This window comes from Podarcis muralis, chromosome 3, assembly GCF_964188315.1.
Source record: "Podarcis muralis chromosome 3, rPodMur119.hap1.1, whole genome shotgun sequence".
Classification (NCBI taxonomy): Eukaryota; Metazoa; Chordata; class Lepidosauria; order Squamata; family Lacertidae; genus Podarcis; species Podarcis muralis.
Genome location: NC_135657.1, coordinates 88,123,944 through 88,145,939, shown reverse-complemented (window position 1 = coordinate 88,145,939; position 21,996 = coordinate 88,123,944). Strand labels below are relative to the sequence as shown.

General features: G+C 41.4%; 1 protein-coding gene across 5 annotated transcripts in view; it reads left to right on the top strand.

The window, feature by feature from the left end:
• PRIM2 (DNA primase subunit 2) overlaps positions 1-21,996 on the top strand; it is a 61,858-nt gene that overhangs the window by 15,027 nt on the left and 24,835 nt on the right. For all 5 annotated transcript variants that reach the window (XM_028722660.2, XM_028722662.2, XM_077926282.1 and 2 more), the window contains 2 exons: positions 213-308; positions 1,181-1,318. In XM_028722660.2, coding sequence (XP_028578493.2) covers positions 213-308; positions 1,181-1,318 — 234 coding nt within the window. The remainder of the gene's footprint in view (positions 1-212; positions 309-1,180; positions 1,319-21,996) is intronic.

Sequence of the window (21,996 nt, the reverse complement as noted above, 5' to 3'; positions counted from 1 at the left end):
TTCATTTACCTAATTCAAATAGTTACTACCTCATTCGGATGAGTCGTCTTCCTTTGTCATTCTTTTGTATTCCTTTTCCTTTAATAGTACACCTGAGTTCCACATTTTTGCAAGGCTTAGCTTAGATGCTTCATTTATTTTAACGTTGTAACTAAGAGATCTTCTCTTATAATGTTTTCAGTGATTTTCAAAGTCAATAACTTTTGTTTTAGATTCCAGAATCCAAAAAGTTGAACATTGGAGAGAAGCTGCGAAACTCAACTCCTGGTTTGGGTGGTGTTAAAATAGAAGAGTTTGTCTTTTATAAGGTAAGTGAGCAGGCTGAGGTGGTGGCAGCATTTTATATAAATGAAAACATCTGTACAGTGGTACCTCGGGTTAAGAACTTAAGTCGTTCTTAACCTGAAACTGTTCTTAACCTGAGGTACCACTTTAGCTAATGGGGCCTCCCGCTGCTGCTGCGCCGCCGTGCAATTTCTGTTCTCATCCTGAAGCAAAGTTCTCAACCCCAAGTACTATTTCTGGGTTAGCGGAGTCTGTAACCTGAAGCGTCTGTAACCCAAGGTACGGTACCACTATATTTTCATTCTCATAACCTCAATTTCCCAACCCATTTGGGCGAATAGTGTTACTACTTCATTTTCTAATTGCTTCTGCCTACAGTTCTTATGTATATGACTTGCCTTAAAGGAAATGATTTGCCAATGTATATAGTAATCCTACACTGCAAATATCTATGCAGTTAAGCAAATGCTGTATTACGCTGGGTGGAAGTTGGGTAAAACAAATACTGGGCTGCATTCGACTACGCTATTCTGTTAGTAGAAGCCGGCACAAGGTTTCCCCCTAATGCAATGGGTCTTTCCTCCTGTGCCCCTCATACCTCCCTCAGATCCACTCTAGAGGCTTGAGAGAACTTCCAGAACAACATGTGGATCGGGGGAAAGAAGGCAAGCAGCTCCTTAGCACTAAGTTGAATTCCACCCATTATACCCAGAAGGAAAGTAATTTCTGTGAAATGATTTCTAAAGGAATCTTCCCAAATTTAGACTTGGAAGCACTGTTGTTTCACGTTAGGCTTCTCAGGACCAATGAGTGTGCTAAAAAGAAAAGAGGTCTTTATCAAAAATGGCCTAGCCAGTCCCTTTCAGAGATTACATCTGCCTTTTCTGTCTTTCAGGTTCCTTTCTGTGATGCTGTGGATTTAGTCCGTGTGAGAAAAGTTTACCTTCATGGCGGCTATGCCTATGTACCTCAGCAAGATTTTGTTACCATTGTTCTGAACAATTACAGAACCAAACTGTCAAAAGCCCTGGCAGTAAGTATTTTTCTTCCTAATTTGCTCTGTGTTTTACACTCCCTTTTCGGATTTCATTTTTATAAATGGTAACATTCCATTCAGCCTGAGAAAGGTGATTGGGATAGGGCATGGGGATTTGTCTTTCAGGATTTGAGAAGTACTTCAACTGCTTCATCTTTTTCTTTTTTTTTTAAAAAAAGCTTCTTATTCTCATTATGTAAGACTTCACCTTACTGTACATTGTAAAATTGGAGCCTTTCTGCTTGAGATGGCATTAGTAATACACAGCGGTTTTATACGGCAGTTCTTATTGACAAGCAGTTTTCCGCTCGCTCCATTTTAGCAAACTTCAGAATAATATTAGGAACAGGCAGAGGAACAGGGGCAGAAATATATATATTTTTATATTGTAATTTTATCCTGTGAACCACCCTGAGACTCGTAGGTATAGGGCGGTATACAAATTTAATAAATAACAATACAGTGGTACTTCGGGTTACAGACACTTTGGGTTGCAGACACTTCAGGTTACAGACTCCGCTAACCCGGAAGTAGTACCTCGGGTTTAGAACTTTACCTCAGGATGAGAACGGAAATCACGCGGCGGTGGTGGGAGGCCCCATTAGCTAAAGTGGTACCTCAGGTTAAGAACAGTTTCAGGTTAAGAATGGACCTCCGGAACGAATTAAGTTCTTAACCCAAGGTACCACTGTAATACTAAATAGTGATGCTTGTTTTTCAACTTGCTTGATACTCAGTCAGCTGTATTACTCTTAGAGACAGAATAAATATTGTTGCTTGGGGAAGGATTTGTTGCCAGCACACTCTTAAAATAAAATAAAATCTGTATAGTTCTCATCTGGACAAGTCACTTTGGTGCTGCTGACGCAGCTGTTTGACTTCATCCCCAGAGGCTCATTCCATCGTCTCTTGAGACAGACGGATGCCAACAACAACTTATTAATGCAATCCTGAAATGTAGTGTCCAGAACTTCCAAATCAAGGTTGGAGTGATGCTGAGTATAACTGTTTTTTGTATGCGTCTTGAAAACATGGTTGTTACTACAAGTAAAAAAAAATGAATTCTGCCATTTCTGTGACAGCATCAGTGTTGACTCTTGCTTAGTTTGCCATTCTCAGAAGTGTTGGCTATCTAGTCATTAATTCTGTAATCTTCATGTAGGAGAGAGTTGCAGTCCACAGTTCGTCTCGAATTTTCATTTTGCCATTATCCTAGTTGTCCAATTTTCAGCTGGTCCTTCCCATCTTTCTATCATCTGCAAATTTGACTGCTTCTGTCTTTTTTTAAGTGCAGTTTTTCAAGCCATCATACATTAATGATTGCTAGCATTTAACCTTTAAAAAAGTAGTTTCTGCAGCTTAGCCACTTTTTTGCTTGTTCATCATGTATTAATAGCTTTTAAAAAAGAAATTCCAAACACTGTAAGAAGTAGGTGAGATAGTTTCTGAAACATAAGGAGCTATAGTGGAAAGTTCAAATCAATATAACGGTTCTCCTGTGTCTGCATTAATGGAAGTGGCTTTGAAGAGGATCTTATTCTTTGTTTCTCTGTTCGTGGCCAAGGTTTCTTTGTGCTTCAGAATTAACTCATTCCTTCAGGCATAAGACTTGATGTTTTTTACAGCGCTGGTGTATCATAGCGACTTAAAAGGCTGAGATGTGAACTGGGAAGCCTGTAGTTTTGCAAGGTTTTTACAAGGTTATTTGTACAGATAACATGCAAATGGTTTGGGTCCGTTGGTGCTGTTGCACAGATAGCATTTCCATTGACCCCTCCAGTTTTTGTTAACTAGCATGATTCTGCTCCAGCTTATTTTGTGATCGAACTGAATTACCTTTCTTCAGTGTTGCATTACCTGTTTGGGGAAGGTCTGTTGCTTGGTGGTAGAGCATCTACTCAGTAAGCAGGAGGCCTCAAGTTCAGTCCTCTGCATTTCCTTCTAGGTTTGTGTATGTTCCCAGCCTGAAACCTTGGACAGCTGTTGCTAGTCAGTGTTGAGAATATGGAGCTAGATGGACCAATGGTCTGATTTGGTGTAAGACAGCTTCTTAGGTTCCTAATGAAAATACTATCATTGCTATTTTATTTATAGCTGGATGCTTCTTGCTGTGCATACCATTGCTCTGCTTGACACATGACTGCCCCGAAACACAACAGATTTTATACAAATGGCCTACTTGTGATGAGAAGACACCAGCAGATCCTAGTTGCTAGGAGACAGCAGAACCCTGAAATAGCTTCTTTCGTACTTGTAAAGGTTTTTTGGCAGTTTTGTATAATAAAACTGTTCTTGGAGGCTACAGAAATCCTTATGAACTTTCACTTTAAGATTTTGCAGTGTAACCTGCAATCATTATTTTTGAATGTTTATTTATTTAGGTTTGGGAAACATTCCATGGTAGCTAAAGTTTGGATAGTTTGGTTTTAAAGTTGATTTTATCAGATGCAACTAAATGCGGTTAAGCTCCAATTAAGAAGCTTTTTAATATATTGATAAAACGATTGTTCAGTGTGCTAAATTGAGACCACAGGGTGCTATGTGTGTTCTGACCACCAAGCCTATGCTACAAAAGGTAAAGGTAAAGGATCCCTGGACGGTTAAGTCCAGTCAAAAGTGTTAAGTTGTGGGTGAACATATCAGACGACACAGCGATTCTTCAAACAGCTCTTGTATATTCACAGGCCAGAACAGAACTGAACTGAACTGAAGGGTTCAGCCAGCCTGCTTATATAGAGCTCCACTACAATGCAACAGTAGCCACTTTCTGTAACTATCCAATCACTGAATGTCACTTTCAATCCCTTATTTGCATATGTGGACCTGAGTGAAAACTATCTACAGTATCCCCCTGCTGGCCCAGGGTGAGAACTTCAGTACACAGCAAAAGGCGACTATGGGGTTGCGGTGCTCATCTCACTTTCAGGCCGAGGGAGCCGGCGTTTGTCCACAGACAAATTTCCGGGTCATGTGGCCAGCATGACTAAACCGCTTCTGGTGCAACCATGATAATACACCATGCAGACTAAGAGTGAAGGGATATTTTAAATTCATGGGTCCACAGTTCTGCTCACCACATCTGAAATGACAAGTTCTCGTTCCATCTTCTGTGGAGTGTGACCAGCTGCAGGGGAGGGATTTTCCCATGGTTGAGAAGAAGCCTTAAACCAAAGAGGTTTTAGCACCTCTTTTGCTGTTGGGGGCACTTGGAGCACCTGTTCAGTGCAGAGCCAAATCAAGAACCAAATCTGCCTCCCCATTGCACTCTGACTTGGGCTGAGGAGAGGAAGGTGCGATGACTTGACTTCATTCTTGCTGGTGTTTGCCCTCCCTGTAGGGGTGAGCAGAGGCATGTTTCCACATTATGTGAAATGGAATCTTGCCTTCCCTTTCCCAAGCATGGAGATGGGGAGGATAGCAGAAAGTTGTCCTGCACCTAATGCTGCATTTTGGAGGTACAGCGGAAGGTCAGTAACAAGAATCAGGTCCTGGGAAAAGGTGGCATAGTCATGGAAAGCATAGGTTTTTTTGGGGGTGGGTGGGTTCAAAGGTCATGGGCAAAGCCATGGTGAAAAACCATGGTTAAGCTGGGCTCTGATTCAAAAAGTGGTTGAAATACTATTTTGAAAAGGTCTTTTTCAGGAGCAGAAATCATATCTAGGGGTTGTCGTAAGTTGTGCAGATCTGTTCTGGTACCATAGCTTTCCTAGTCCCTCAAAGGTATTGTTGTTTTCGTTGGCATCCGTCGATCTCTCGAGAGGCGAGAAAAAGAAGTTCAAGAAAACACTTCCCACTTCTTTCTAGATACACTGCCCAATCTGACCTTGCATTTATTTACACCATTGCTCTACATATTTACATTGACAGATAATTCGAAGTATTGGGTGAAGTGGGCAGGAAGGGCAAGGTTGGTCTCTCATGCCCGGAAAAGTGAAAGACCCCTTTCCTTTCTCATTGGCATCTTGAAGATAAGACAATATCTTTGTTTTATGAATGGGTGTGTGTCATCCACAGGGAGGGACAGTTGCCACTGGTTAACATGTTTGTGTTCATTCCATAAAGCTTCATAGCCTGCATTATGCAAAATGACTTTGATGTATAATATACACTTCTAGAATGTTTGGATTTAAATTCCAGAATAGATTTCAGTTTGGTTGGCACTCTCGCTTCCTGATTATAACATGGAACTGGGAGCTGATTAACTCATTGAGTGGCTGTTCTGATCCATCCAGACAAAATGATTCAAAAGTCTCTGGATGAGCTCCATTATGCAAGCAGAGCAGGTGTCTGCTTGTTCAGTGGGGCTTCTCTTTCTTCTCTACTTTGCAGCTTCAGTTTCCCTGCCCCACCCTCTAAAAAATAAATGTGCTCTGGAAGGTTGGAGACCCATCCAGAACAGACTTTGAGGGCATGTGATGGGGCTGGAGGGGGGTGGAGATATTCACAAGTGTATTTCTGTTGCGCCTGTAGGGATCAGATGGGATTACCATGAGGAATTATAAAATATGCATCAAGCCATCGTGTCCACGATGAAGACATTGTGTTGACTGGGTTTGATATATTGACGATAATTTCTGATTAAATCCCATAAGATTCTACATTCATGCCCTTTTGATGCCCTTTTGCCCCTACTGCCCATTTCTCTCTCCTCACATGTCACGTACACAGCAGTACACAGCCCAGTTGCTTCGCCAGGCAGGCATCTTGGGCCATAAAGATAGTGGGCAAGCTTCTTTGAAGTAGGGTCTTAGATATTAATTGTAGGATGTTAATCTTAGGGCCAGGAAACAGATCTCACATTAAGGGGATAATGGTCACTGTCCTCCTGGCCGTCCTTCTTATCATGTGTACTGATTGTTTATGACCCGGTCCGGGGTTGCCAGATGCTCTTCTTTGTAGTTCTCATCTTATTTACCCCAAAATATATGCATGCTAATTAGTGTTGTAGTGTAACTTTCCCCACGTGGGGTTTGATGAAATGCTCAGAGGAAATATGATTGGTTCTTACGAGCACTGTGTAAAAGATTCTTTTGCTAATAAAATGGCCTGGCGAGGGGTGTGGTTTACGCACTTTCTCCGAGAGCCTTGCTGGTCAAAGCCTCGTGTCTTGTTTTTAATCAGGGTCCAATCCTTCCTTTACTTTGCAAACGCAACAGCGCCAAGCGGAAAGGCATCAGCCTTCTAGCTTTGGAGCTTAGAGGTGGAAATGCTACATATGGAACCATGCTTCTTTACACCTTTTGGTCATGGATTCACCTTTCCTCCACTACTCAAATCTGTAAACACCATTTTTCATGTAGCTCCTAGCAGTAATTTCTATTTGGGAATGAGAGAGGGAGTATGCAATTTGATACAGATGGTGTTCAATAATATTTGATCACCTGAAGTTTCAAACTGTGAAGAAGAAGGCTTTGTGTTGTGGCATTAATATCAGAAAATTATGATTAATGAAGGTCTTGTCACTTGAGATTCGTTTCAGGTATTGAGTTTTGAGTGTTAACCCAAAGTAATTCACTGTAACATAAATGGATGATTTTTATAATATGCATATACAAGGTTAGTAAGGTAATAACTTTGACAGTGCAGTATAAAACATGATTAAAATGACTTTGTCCTCTGGATGCTTCGTGCTGAAGTGCAGCAGAAAAGTGCTTTCATTTTAGTATAATTTCGTTTAATGCCTTTCTATTATTTCTGTGCCATTTATTATTTTTTCCCATTTGTGATACTACAGAGCAGTTAGAAGATGTCTGGCATTGCTTGTGAGTTCAAGGTACTTGCAATATTTTCCTGAAATATTTTTTAACAGTTTCAGTCACTGCGCAGTGAAGTGCATAAATATTATTTCTTGCAAGGCCATTGTCTGAGGTATGCTTCTGCCAGTGAATAAGTCAAAACAAAGTCAAAATAGGTTTAGAGGAGAATTGTTGTTTTTACAGAGAAGGCACTCAAGATGGACCGAAATTACATATAAGCATTTGTGGTCATTTCTACCCAGACTTTCCCCTTCTCCTGGATTCCTTCACTGGGAACCAGCTGTGGTTCGGGTCCACATCTGGAAATTATGGGTGCCCCTCCCCTCTGATTGAGAGTGCTTTAAGTACAATCTGCATATTCATAATTCAGGCTGTTGTGTCTCTGATGCCTTATCGCTTTGTATTGAGCTCCAATAAGGTTTTAGTGTGCTGTCTTTCACATAGTGATGCTGTAAGAACTTAGAATCCAGTAGAAGTGAGAATCAATCGCATGCTGGCTGGGAATGTATGGGAATTGTTTGAAGGAAAGTAATGTTTTTCTCATTATGGTGTGTTTTGAGTTTCAAGGGTCTGGCCCAGGAACTCAAGTAGACCGAGAATCATTGTGGTGATGTAATCCCACAAATTTATTCTTCATCACTGCCGTGAACCCGATAATTCAGGGCTTATATGGATCCCTGTAGTATTTCAGTGTATAGGAATTGAGCTGGAAAATGGAAGGTCTAAGTTTCATTTGATCTCGATTGCTAGTACTAGTATATCAATTTGCATTTACTTCTCCTGGCAGATGACAGCATGCAATTAGCCTTAATGATGCATTAATAAAGCTGATGTATATTTTGCTCTCGGAGGCTTAGTTTGGTCAGAATCAAGTATACGCTTCCAGAGTTAACACTAAATACATTATTTGTGGTAAATGAGCCACCATAGCCACTAGAGGGCTCTGAGAATTTGTGTCCTGGACTTTTTACACTTATCTATCCATCTACTGTGGGTTAAACCACAGAGCCTAGGACTTGCCGATCAGAAGGTCGGCGGTTCAAATCCCCGCGACGGGGTGAGCTCCCGTTACTCAGTCCCTGCTCCTGCCAACCTAGCAGTTTGAAAACACGTCAAAGTGCAAGTAAATAAATAGGTACCGCTCTAGCGGGAAGGTAAACGGCGTTTCTGTGCACTGCTTTGGTTCACCAGAAGCGGCTTAGTCATGCTGGCCACATGACCCGGAAGCTGTACACCAGCTCCCTCGGCCAATAAAGCGAGATGAGCGCCGCAACCCCAGAGTCAGTCATGACTGGACCTAATGGTCAGGGGTCCCTTTACCTTTATCCATCTACTATCTGAAACTGGCATTGGTTGCCAGATGTAATTGCCGCCGCCCCCGCTCTCCTATCCCAATACTAGTAAACTCACAATTTCATCCTTCTTCAGCATCCTGTACATTTCTTTTCAGGGGACTTCTCTCCTATGGCAACCCCTTTAGTTTCCACAAGGCATGGAGAAGGGATGGATCCCTCCAGTCTTCTTCCACCAGCTCACTTACTTGCCTGTGTGCAATTCTTTGATGCCAGTGAGTGCTTAAATACAAGGCCAGTTTTGTGACCTTGTTGGTGTTGCATATTTCTTTAAGTTTTATCAGAGATACTGATGCATCTCTCATGCTTATTTCAAAAATTACCTGTTAGCAAATATGGGATAAGTAATAGGTCTTCTGGTACTAGATTTTTGCTAAAGTGAAAAGGTGGTTTATTTTAAGATTCACACACATGCTACTCTCTCCTTCTGGTGCCAACCCACTACTCAGGGAGGCTTACAGCAATTGAAATTGAATACAATGCAATACAATATATTGAAATACATATCTAAATATATTAAAATACAGTGTATTTAAAAAGCAAAGATGGAGATCTGATAAAATGACCTTCACACAAAAAAATCAGCAGTATTTTTTCTCTTGTGCTGCAGCAGTAGAAATGGTGCTTTATGTCTTTTGTAAAACACACATTCAAGTTGCTGAAGCACAGCCTTTTGTGACATCCTAAAGGCTGCAACCATATGTTCTAGATTCTCATTGCCTTCAGGCTTCCCATCCCTCGCCCTCCTGGTGGTTAAAGAGCTAATATAGCAATGATGGGGTGTTTCAGATATTTTGTTGGACTATAGGCACAAGAAACAACTAAGAAGAAGCTGTAACAAATATGTTCCCCAGAACTGTTGTATAAACAAGCCATCTGTTGTGCACAACATATTCCAATTCCAATGGATTCATTTGAGTTAACCATCTATTTTTAACTGGTAAAAATGTTCACAGATGGCAAGTTGTTAAAAAGGACAAAGTACTTTTGTTTGCCGCATAACTCTTTGGGCTTTTTTATTGTCTCAGTTATAGCTTCGTACTGGTTCAGTTTCAAAATCTGAACTTAGTGGTAAAGTTTTGACGATTTACTGAAGTGAAACCACTGAAAGAAGGTCGGAACTGGAGTTGTGGGGAGGGTGTTGCCATAACGTCGCAGGAATATACATAGGCACTTCATTATTTCTCATTGCAAGGTAAGATAGAAAAGTTAGAAGGAAAATAAACACTACATGCAAGGATAGTAAAAGTGGTGCCCTGCAGATGTTGTTGCAGTGGGAGTCTGTTAGTGGAATAGACTCCCATGAGAGGTGGTGGACTCTCCTTCCTGGGAGGTTTTTAAGCAGAGGTTGGATGGTCATCTGTCATGGATGCTTTAGCTGAGATTCCTGCATTGCAAGGGGTTGGACTAGATGACCCTTGGGGTCCCTTCCAACTCTTAAGATTCTGTGATTCTAACACTCAGCCAACATGGCCAATGACAATGGAGTTCAACATTTGGAGGGCAGCACATTTGCTATCAAAGCATGTCCAAAGTGGGGAGACTTAGTTTGGGGTTATATTGAGATGTGCTTTGACATTCTGAGAAGCAGGAACATGTAATTCCCAAAGGGTAAAATCAAGCAAAAATAGCCCTTAGAGTTCTGGGTGGAAGGTTCTAGATCCCTTTGTACCAATCTTTAGAAGATTTTGTGAACTAGGCAATATTCACACTTAGTATAAATGTGCCACTATGAAAAGAGTGTCTTGTTAGGGAAGAAACACATTTTAGCATTAATTCATACATCTTGAATAATTCATACATCTTGAATATAAAAAGAGCAGTTCAGTGTTTCAGTTTTCCTATAGTGTTGATTTGCTTTGGTTTCAAAAGCGGAGATTAATTACCATCCTGAATAGCAAAAGAGTCTCTTGTTAGGTACCACAAACAAAAATCCACCAAATGTTCAAAATAGACCCGTTGAAATTTATAAACCTAAGATAGCCATGTTCCTTAATTTCAGTGGGTTTACTCTGAGTAAGACAAAAAATTGTATACAAACCTGCACCTACTTACCTGGAAGTAAGCTAATTGAACTAAATAGGACTTAAAGTAGGTGTATATAGGATTGCGTTGTAAAATTGGCTATTGAATGTCAGCCGCACAATACTTTTTGAGCTTGTAGTAAGTAGCCTGCTACTTGTGCCATTCCACAAATTGGTTTTAGGGAAATGGTCTTTTATTCAAGACTCTGCAGCAATAACTTTGATGAGGTTCTAGAATCTAGAGGCTCATCACTGTTACTGCTGCTGCTGCTGCTACAACTTCCTTTGTCTAACTGCAGTAGCTCTCAGTTTCAAAACTTTTTCTCCCCTTGACGTTATCTCTTCAACTTTTCCAAGATCATGTTCCTTAGGTTAATTTTGCAATTGCTTCTAGCATACAGATATTATTAAAATCCTGACATGAAACTGTCAGTTAAGTACCTTTCAAGTGAGATCAAAGAGAGCAGGTAAATGGCTTTGTGAAATGAAACCAGAATTCTTATATGGGGGGGGGGGGACTATTTTCTTTAGCCAAGTCAATTTTGTTCTAAATCATACTCTGCTTAAAGAATTGATGTTTGTACACTTTTATATCATCCTATTTCCATTCTAATGTCATGTAAATGGAAGTACCTCGGTTATATTTTACACTACATTGGTTCAGTGATTTACTAGTGCATTGTGTATTTGATGTTACTGAATGCAAAAAAAAATATATTAGAGCCAATATGGGAGGTGTGCAGGTGATTTCTCCTCTCATTTTCAAGGCTTTCCTATTATTGAGAAACAGCCATGCTATTGAAAGAGGCTTTATAGAAGGCTTTGTATGTAATATTGCACGAGTGGATTCTGCTACTTAAAGCTTTACTGCTTGAGAGCTACTTTGTTCTAAAGGTGAACCTGCAGCATAGCAATTTTAAAACGTTAAATTAATTTCTGTTTTGCAGCATGCCTCTGTTCCTCCTGCCCCCACTTCCTCCTCTAACCTTAGTTATGCAGAATGACAATGAGAAGCATATTTTCAATTTTGTTAAGTTTTTTTATTACTAGATGCAAACTATTACTGGGAAGAGAAGCTTTACTTGTCTGCCAGAACTCAGTGGCTGATTTGCTGTTGGTTCAGTAACGTAAACTTAGGGATATAAACTGGCTTCGTCATCCCACCATTGAAGGTTGTATTATGTGCATATGTGCAGAGTGGCTGTCAACCAAAGTGTACCTTTAATGGTATGCAAATACCAGGGTTGTGTATCCATAGAGCTTTTGGTTTTGCCAAGCAGTGACTCTTTGCACCGTACTGTGAAAGCTATTAGGAAATTTCACTACAGTTTCAAAAATAGTTTGTCAAGTGGTGCATGGAGTTCCTGTTAGGGGCTTTTCTTTTAAAAGGCAGAAAATATCTCTGTGCGGTCCCTTGGACTATTAGTAGTTGTTCTTGTCTTGTATGTGCTGGATGCTGTTCTGGGAATCCAGGTCTCTGCTGAACAACAAAAACAAGTATTTTTCACTCGGTCTGGGAATTCTTTACTTGAGGTAGTTGCTTGAATTAGACTACAGGCCTGAATATTCCCAATAGGCAAGAAGTCTCTCCTGATTTTGCAATGGAGTGATGTGTCCCATTGGATTTCTCTTAAGAGTGCTGCCAACATACGATCTCTCTCAAGTCTCCCGGGTGCGTTATAAAATTCCATTTATTCCTTTTGCCTGGACATTTCTCAATATCCGTGTTTCCATGTAACAGTGAAGCATGATTTAACACTGTCAGAATAACCCCGAGTGTTTAACTCTCCTCCTCCCCGTTGCCTGGAGGAAGACTTAGGCAGAGTGCCTTTGTGTCATGTCTAGCCCATACTATGTGCCACACACGGAGTCTTCAGATGATGAACCAGACACCCTATAGGTTGAAGACCTTGAAGCAGGCAGTGTTCACTGGAACCAGTGCTGAGGATCCCTTGTGGGGACTTCTGTGGGGGAGACCTGCTAAAGAACCCTTGGAGCTGTCCGGGCTGAAAAGTTACAACATATACAGTGGTACCCCGCAAGACGAACGCCTCGCAAGACGGAAAACCCGCTAGACGAAAGGGTTTTCCGTTTTGGAGGCGCTTCGCAGAACGAATTTCCCTATGGGTTTGCTTCGCAAGACAAAAGCCCATAGGGAAATCTCCGGGGACCTCTTTTAAATGCTAGCGGTGGGGAGCAAACCTTTTCCCCCCCCTCCGGCCTTCAGAAGAGGTCCAGGAAGGCTGGCGGGGGCCGAAAGGCTTTGCTCCCCACCGCCAGCATTTTAAAAGCCGTCCGGGATAGCAGGGAAGCGCTTCCCGCTATCCCGGACGGCTTTTGAAGGTAGGCGGGGGGGGGGAGCAAAGACTTTCGCCCCCCGCCAGCCTTCAGAAGAGGTCCAGGACCTCTTCTGAAGGCTGGCGGGGGGCAAAAGTCTTTGTCCCCCCTGCCTGCCTTCCCAGGGGCTTTTAAATCGCCCCGGACAGCGGAGAAGTCCTCCGCTGTCCCGGGGCGATTTTAAAATGCCGCCCGCCAGCATTTTAAGATCGCCCCGGACAGCGGAGAAGCCCTCCGCTGTCCCAGGGTTTTTTAAAATGCTGGGGGTGGGAAGAAAAGCCCTTGTCCCCCCCCCAGCCTTCAGAAGAGGTCGGGGGACAGATTGTCCCCGGACCTGGTCTGAAGTCGGTTTCCCTAGGAACGCATTAATTGATTTTCAATGCATTCCTATGGGAAACCGTGCATCGCAAGACGAAAAACTCGCAAGAAGAAAAAACTTGCGGAACGAATTAATTTCGTCTTGCGAGGCACCACTGTAACATTGTCTACATACCCAGATTCTTCGCAAAGGTCATGAGTAAGGGGTTGTTGTGAGTTAACAATCTCTGAAAGTCCTTCACCACCAGTAGCTGTGGTTTGAGTATGGTCTAGGAGGCAAACGTATCCTGAACAGCCTGGTTGCTGGAAACAACACAGGTCTCTGGCTCCTTGTTCTCCCTCCTTGCTATGTTGTACAGTGGTACCTCGGGTTACAGACGCTTCAGGTTACAGACTCCAGTAACCCAGAAATAGTACCTCAGGTTAAGAACTTTGAGAACAGAAATCGCGCGGTGGGAGGCCTCATTAGCTAAAGTGGTACCTGAGGTTAAGAACGGACCTCCAGAACAAATTAAGTTCTTAACCCGATGTATCACTGTACCTTGTCTGAGCTCCCTGTCATACTGACCTTGGACTGTTTGTCTCTGGATCACACTTTAGATCTAGACTGATTCTCCATGCTTGAACATGGTTTGTTTTGATGGTGCTGCACCTGTAACCCTGCCCTGTTTGGCGAGTGTTTTGCTAAGATGCTTAAACCCCCTTAGGATTTGGGGCCCTAGCCTCTCAGGAGACTCACTGGAACATGATACTTGGTTTAAAACAAACTCAAGTGTTCATAGCAAGCCAGCTTATAAAAGCGTACCAGAGTTTGTTTTAAATCAGGGTCCCTGGTTGGTTCAAATGCAACACTAAATTGGGATTCTGTAAAAGTGAAATTAAACTCTGACTTTCTCCTAAGTTGTGTGGGAGGGGGGAATGTGTGAGCCACCCCCCAATGCTTCACTGAGGCTCATATAGGCATGCGTGTGCAGTGCTAAACCATGGTTTGGTGTTACATGTGAATTGTCTCTTGTATTTCCCCCTGTATTTTAATTTGACTATTTAGGAGGTCTCTAGACACTCAAATTAAAAGGACTTTATGGAGTGGCTAGAGAATGTTTTAAATAATATTTTGAAGGCTGCCATCATATGCACCTTTGTGGGACTTCTGAGTAAATAGGCATAGGACTGTGCTGCACAGTTTGCATGGACATGACTGGGTTATGGTAAATTACTTAGTAAAGACTTTGCAAATACCAAAAGTACACATCTGCTGTACTGTAATGAGTGACTTAATTTCTTTGCATCAGTGATATAAGATGTTATAAAACCAATAATCTTTTAATATTCCTCATGACAAATTAATGTCTATTCTAAATATCTCTTTTCTGGTGTTTAATTTAAGAAGTCCATTCCTTGAAGCAGATTATAAATGAAATTAAGAGGACTGGCAATCCTTGTCTTTTCTGGCCTTTTTTTAAAAATATATACAAGAGAAATGGCCTTATTGCATCCTACTGCAAAGAGACAAATTACTTACTGGGTTGTAATAATCATTTCTTGAACTATATCAAGTGAGTTAGCGCTTTGGTTAGTCTCATAACTTACGCGCAGAGACAGAATTACTTCTGTGATTTCCAAGAATATGTCTAATTTGTAGCTCTAGCATAATTTAAGCTTACCTTTCTATGTGAGGGAACTTTTTAGGTCTAGAAAGTTGAAATAAATGGCTCTTGGCTTTGTTCTTCAGACTGTTTAGCAAGCTCTTTTTATTCAACACTGGTACAGTGGGTTTTCAATCATCAGGGGAAAAAATGATTTAAGATCTCTGACATGCTTGGAAGATCTTTTTATTGTCATGCTTATGGAAAATGTGAATATGAAGCTGTACAAAAATTGTGTACCTTTTGTTTGTCTGAGGTGGTCCTTCCATCTGGGTCATGGACCATCTTACATTTTCCTGCATCCACAGAGTTGACAGCTCCTGTCACGCCTCCTTTTTTAACATCTCCCAAGAACTACATTTTGCTCTCATAACTCCTAAAACACAAGCCTGTTACTCATATACCTCTTGCATTATTGAAGCTGCTTCCTTGTTTGTCTTCCATGGCTGACATCCAGTGTTGTGTGAGCAGGCTTTGCTTTCTCTCCACTGCAGCTCCCCCTGCAAACGTGCTCTTCCAAGTGCCCTTCAGAGCAGATTAGGGCTGTGTGTAGGGCAGTTTTAAAAATTAGCCAGGTGCCAGACTCATTTTGCACCTTGCTTTTGACCACTTGCAACCAAGTGAAGATGCCTGGAGCCTGAGATTTCTAGCATATGGAGGTGAGTGCCTGAAGAAGATCATTGGATCTGGACTGTATTCACACACTAAGACCCCATCCTGTAGAATTCCATCAGTTATATTTTATCAGAATGAATTTCTGAAATCGGAATGAATTTCTGAAACCAACATGCTTTTTCTGTGCAGCCTGAGCAGGAGTAGTCAGCATTAAGAAAAAGAGGTCAGAATAGGCCAATGTATACGTGGACTATCTCTGGATCAAGTGATTTTCCTTATTTAAGTTGTCAATGCTCTTAACCTAGCTCAAGACTGTCGTTTAACTGAGAATCAATCACAGTCAGCCCACCATTTGAAAAATAAGTCTTTAGAGCCGCCTTGCCCAAAAATGGCAACTAGACATTTTGTTTTGGTGACTGTAACCCTGATTTAAGGCGCCATTTGGTGCCTAGCTTATATACCTGAGTTTCTACCATTGGTGGAGGGGGAGAGCCCATTCTCTTAATGGTGTTCATTCCACTAGCAGACATTGCTGGATTTAATTCTGTATTGTTACATCTCCTGTAAGGAAACTTACTTAACTAGTTTCATGTTATTTGTATTCTGCTTTTCTACATAAAAATGCAAAGCAGCATAGAGTAAAAACATGAGTGCAAATACAAAAAAGCAATAAAATGAATAAAACCAAAGCAGCAGTAAAACAACATTATTATTATTATTATTATTATTATTATTATTATTATTATTATTATTAATGAAGTTAGGAGAGAGAACATGAATCAAATGCAGGCCTGACAAAAAAAAGTCTTTACAGTGTGTCTAAAACTTGGAAGGGAAGGAGCCTATCAGGCCTTCCCCATGAGGGTATTCCATAACTACTGCCAAAAAAGTGCTTTATTTGGTACATATCAGCTGTATCTCTGGTGGAAACTTATCAGTGGAAAAGAACAGTAGATATTTTGGGGGGAGAAGATAAAGACAAAGAGGAGGAGAAAAAGAAGATGCATCCTTGGGTCGTTTTTCATCCAACTGTAGGATTTGGAAAGCGTATCACATTGTGAGGGAGTGGATCTGGTGAGAGGATAATGCTGTGAAAACCCTAGACCTTTAAAATAAGTTCAGTTTTATCCTTCTTAAACAATAACTCAAGAGCCAATAGGTAACACATTTACTCTGTCAATGTCACCAAAGTTAGAAAAAGTTTAGAGTATCAACAAAGGATCTAGGGCCATATTGGGTTAGCTAATGAACAGGTGTTCTGAAGTATAAGAGTGTACTCTGTGTCCTATTACTTATAGTCTTCTTTATTAGTAATCTGGTCAACGTGCATTTTGGTACTTCTATTCTTTTTTTATGTTGCTACCACTAAGCAAAGGAATGCTACTGATTGAATGTATTGTAAACCAGGCATGCAATTGGTATCTTTTATCTGATGTTTAATGGAAAGAAAATGTTAATTTAGGGTAATGAAATAGGCCTCCAAGTATGGTGGGTGAATAGACAATTAGGTTAATTAAAACGAGGATATGTATCACTGCTGTAGTGGAACTATCATTTTGAAGGAGACAGTTTCATTTAGTGCTTGAATAGTGAAATTCAGAATGTCTCTCTCCCAAACTGGATTTACGACACATAAGACCAAGATAAATGGCAAGGGCAATTCAGACTTCTGTTCATTTACTTTTACCTGCCTACCATCACTTGTCAGTCTTGACTGCTTGTCACATAAAGGTGAAGATTTATTCAGCCTTATTTAAATCAATTAAATGGAAATTGTGTTGCTTCACTGTCCATCACGCAAGTGGTGCGTTTAGTACAAAAAGCGCTAAAAAGTTGTGACAAACTGCACTCAGAAAAGCTTTCAAACACGCTTTAATGAGTACAGTCACCATCTATGGATTTCAGTTCTTGTTTAGTTTTTAAATATCACAACGTTTTAAAAAAGCTTCCGGAAGAGGAAGGAGTTGTGTTGCTACATTGTTTATACTTGTTTGGAAGTCACTTAGGATTGCTGCAACTGAAGAAGAAAAATTGGTGGTGTAGATAACAATTGAGGGGAAAAGAGGACATTATAATAGGAAGAGTCGCAGAAGCAAATTGGTTTTCTTTAATACAATGGTACCTTGGTACTCGAACGGCTTGGCTCCCGAACAAATCGGCTCCAGAATGCTGCAAACCCAGAAGTAAGTGTTCCGGTTTGCAAAAGTTTTTCGCAAGCCGAACGTCCAACACAGCTTCCGCGGCTTCTGATTGAGTGCAGGAAACTCCTGCAGCCAATCGGAAGCCGGGCCTTGGTTTTCGAACCATTTCAGGTGTCAAACAGACTCCCAGAACAGATTAAATTCAAGAACCAAGGTGGTTACAGGGCCATTCTGGACCATCAATAAGCCTTCCGGTGGCAAAGGACTTCAGGTGACTGCAGCACCTACACAACTGTGTAACATTTTTTTCCAGCTGTTGTAGCCACTAAGAAGGGACACGGGTGGTGCTGTGGGTTAAACCACAGAGCCTAGGACTTGCCGATCAGAAGGTCGGTGGTTTGAATTCCCGTGACGGGGTGAGCTCCCATTGCTCTGTCCAAGCGCCTGCCAACCTAGCAGTTCAAAAGCACGTCAAAGTGCAAGTAGATAAATAGGTACCGCTCTGGCGGGAAGGTAAACAGCATTTCCGTGCACTGCTCTGGCTCGCCAGATGCGGCTTAGTCATGCTGGCCACATGACCCGGAAGCTGTATGCCAGCTCCCTCAGCCAATAAAGCAAGATGAGCGCCCCAACCCCAGGGTCGGCCGCGACTGGACCTAATGGTCAGGGGTTCCTTTACCTTTACCTAGCCACTAAGAAAGCTTTGTTTAGCCTTCGCTCTCTGCTATCGCCAACCCAGTCACCCTATTCAGCTGGGTTTTCAGTAGCAGCTGTGTCCTAGTGCAGAGTAAGATGAAGCAGAAAACCCCTTACATGAGTGAAATGTGCTTCCACCCAATCAAAAAGAGGCCCGCCCAGTTTCCACCAGTTCAACCTGTCTTCTTGCCTGCTTCTCCATATTCTACACTGTTGCAGAGGGCCTCAAGTATTTAGGAGTGACCGTGGGGGGTGGGGGAACTAAAGGTTGCAACAGGAAGTGGTGGGAAAGTCCCATTGTATGCATTGAACTGTGCTCACTGCTCTTTCAGTTCCTCCCATTGGAGCTGAGAATTTTAAAACCGCTAAGGTTGTAAATAATAGCACACCACTGTTTAAAATCTGGAAGACCTTGAGCTATAATGTTGTCATAATATGGCACCAAGGCCCAAAGGGTTGTGCTATATCTTCTAGCCTTGCCAGTCAGTGAAATACTGGTTGAGATGCACATTTTAAGGTAACTTGTGCTTCCCACTCCTCACTTTAGGAAAATAATAATAATAATAATAATAATAATAATAATAATAATAATAATAAAAATAATAATTTATTATTTGTACCCCGCCCATCTGGTTGGGTTTCCCCAGCCACTCTGAGCGGCTTCCACAAAGACCAAAAATACACTAATTTGTCATACATTTAAAACTTCCCTAAACAGGGCTGCCTTAAGATGTCTTCTGAATGTCAGGTAGTTGTTTATCTCTTTGACGTCTGATGGGAGGGCATTCCACAGGGCGGGCGCCACTACCAAGAAGGCCCTCTGCCTGGTTCCCTGTAGCTTTGCTTCTCACAATGAGGGAACCACCAGAAGGCCCTCGGCGCTGGACCTCAGCACCCGGGCAGAATATGACAGTCGTATAAAGATCTGGTAAGAGGGAAGTGTTCCTGCACATTTCTAGGACGTTTAGGTTAAAATAGTTTAAAGAATCAACACTTTAAATAACTCTTCTGACTAAAAACTACCAGATTGAAATGTTAAATTGCAAAGTAAATCAAGGGCACATGCAAGCATGTACATGGAGTGATGATGTGGGCTAGAGAGTTCCCTGAGAGAGAAAGAGTGTCGTAAACAAGCCCCCCGCCCCAAAAGCCCTTGGGGACTGCAGGCCAATGTTGAAGATTTCCTGATTGTCAAAGAGGTAAAGTAGAGGCTTGTAAGCTGAATTAAAAGAAGGTCCAGATTCTGAAAATTTACCTGGCAGCCTGAACATAACGTGGGTCAACTCAACACAGAACTCCCACTTAGTTCAGTGTGACTTGAAAATGTGTGTGAGATTATGACCCGAGGGAAAACTGAAATAGCTTCTTTTATTGATTTACTTCATGAATCATCATTGAACAGTTTTACATCCAAACTTAAACGCTTTAGCATTTGGATTCACAGTTGATGCAGTCGGGCTTAATATCAAATATGCAACCTATACCTACCCATGTTTACTTGGAAATAAGACCTATTCTGCATGGGGGTTGCATCCTAAATCAAAGTATTTTTGACTTATAACCTGCTTAGTGTATCACACTGCCCCTTATATATATATTCAAGGGCATACAGGTTACTCCTTTCTAATGCTAGCACCTTTCCCTTCTCTGGCATCTCCCAACAACCCCCCCTTCACTTTTTCATCTAACACACCATGGCCAGCTGACCTAGCAATGGGGAGAAACCCATCAGATATGCTACAGTTGTGCTCATCCACTTCGGAATCCACCATAACATTTTGTTGCGTGCCCTATTTGTCTCTCAAATGTTAAGCTATGAGATGATTCTCTTGCAGAGAGCATTTTCCATCTAATGATAGTAACAATACTAGAAATGGCCCAACACCCTGGTGCTCAATGTATGAAGTACTGTACAAGTAGGTTGTGTTGAAACAAATGAGACATGGGATTTGCAAAAGATATCAAGTGATTAATTTTCCCAACGTAATGGGGGAGATCAAAGAAGGGGCACATGTAGGCAGGATCAATCAATATGTGCGGACAGAGCTTTGCTTTCTAAACAGTGCCATGAAGCAGTGTGGCAAAAAACAGCAAGCAAAGCTACTGTTATATGCTCATTCCTATTTGTAAGAATGTTCCTTCTTTGGCTCATGGCCTCTCCTCTCTTAAACTGTTGAAGCTTTGTGGTGTGTAGGGTGGGATGGGGGAGCTCAAGCTTCTTTCTGCGGGTTTCCTTGGTTGACCTCTTTGTGTACAGTGGTACCTCGGGTTAAGTACTTAATTTGTTCCGGAGGTCCGTTCTTAACCTGAAACTGTTCTTAGCCTGAAGCACCACTTTAGCTAATGGGGCCTCCTGCTGCTGCTGCACCGCCGGAGCACGATTTCTGTTCTCATCCTGAAGCAAAGTTCTTAACCTGAGGTAATATTTCTGGGTTAGCGGAGTGTGTAACCTGAAGCGTATGTAACCCGAGGTACCACTGTATTGCTCTTTATTACTTGCTTTGATTTTTTTCTAATGAAAAGGGCAGGCTCCAAATACAAGAAATCTATCACAAACTATTTACTTGCAAACCCCCCACCCCCCAGGGATAGAAATCCATGGGAATACTCAGTGGTAAGCAACCACCAGATATATTTTAACGTGAAGAAATGCTGGATAGCTGTTAACGGGGTGGGGTGGGGGAGCTAATTCTTCACATGAAATTAGTGCTTTTGATAGGTTTTTTTTTTAAGTGTCTCTGGATGTCCATAGTGCTAAAATATAATAACTACATCTTTGCTAAGATTGCATACTTTGAGTATTTCTTCAGAATTGCAATGTGTTAAAGGTTAAAACCAAACTTTTTTCAAAATTGATCAGCATTGAAATGTCAGCTGTCTAGTTGTGGCAACATACCAGCATGCAAACACTGGTCTAATATTGATTTCCCTGGCTGCATAACATTTGCATTGTGACATTTTGCTGCAACATTAGCGAAGTGGTTGTTTCTTGATCAATCGCTTTCGGTAGTACACACCATACAGCTGTACTCAACGTGACCTATTTGGAATTACATATTAACAACTGAGCAAAAGTATGGGTATGTGTGCATATAAATGTAAGCCCGGAGCAGGAATTGTGCTGTGTTAAAAGAGATGCTGTTTGCAAGCATAGTTCTTACGTTATATAAAACTGCTGTTATGTTAACTACCAAATACAGTACCTAGGCAAAGCATCATTGACAGTGCAATCCTATACATTGAATGAAATCCTGTTTGTTGCATTCAGTATATATATAATATTGTTATACTGTTATATTGTTTTGTCTGATGATACATTATGTATTTTTGTGTTTTTATACTGTAAACTGCCCTATGACCGTCTGATGAAGGGCAGTATCTAAATTTAATAAATAAATAAATAAATAAAATAAATAAAATTATGTGTGCTGTATTAGAGATTCAGTATATTGGTCCTGTTTTATTGAATTTATTTGCCTCTCCTACCCCCGATCTAACATATTGTGTAAAACAAGACTTACCAGTAACTTGCCCATTAGATTTTCTGATATGAGGAATAAGTAGACATGACATGACACACACACACACACACACACACACACACACACACCATTGTTCCTCCCAGGAGTTCAGACAGGTGTATGTGATTGTTTTCCTTCCCACTGTTTAATCCTTGCAACAATCCTGCAGTTTACATGAGACTTGAGATAATGACTGGGCCAGTGTCTCTCAATAAGAGTCCTGGTTGAATCTGTATCTCCCCAGTTTAAGGTCCAAACTAGCCTAGTAG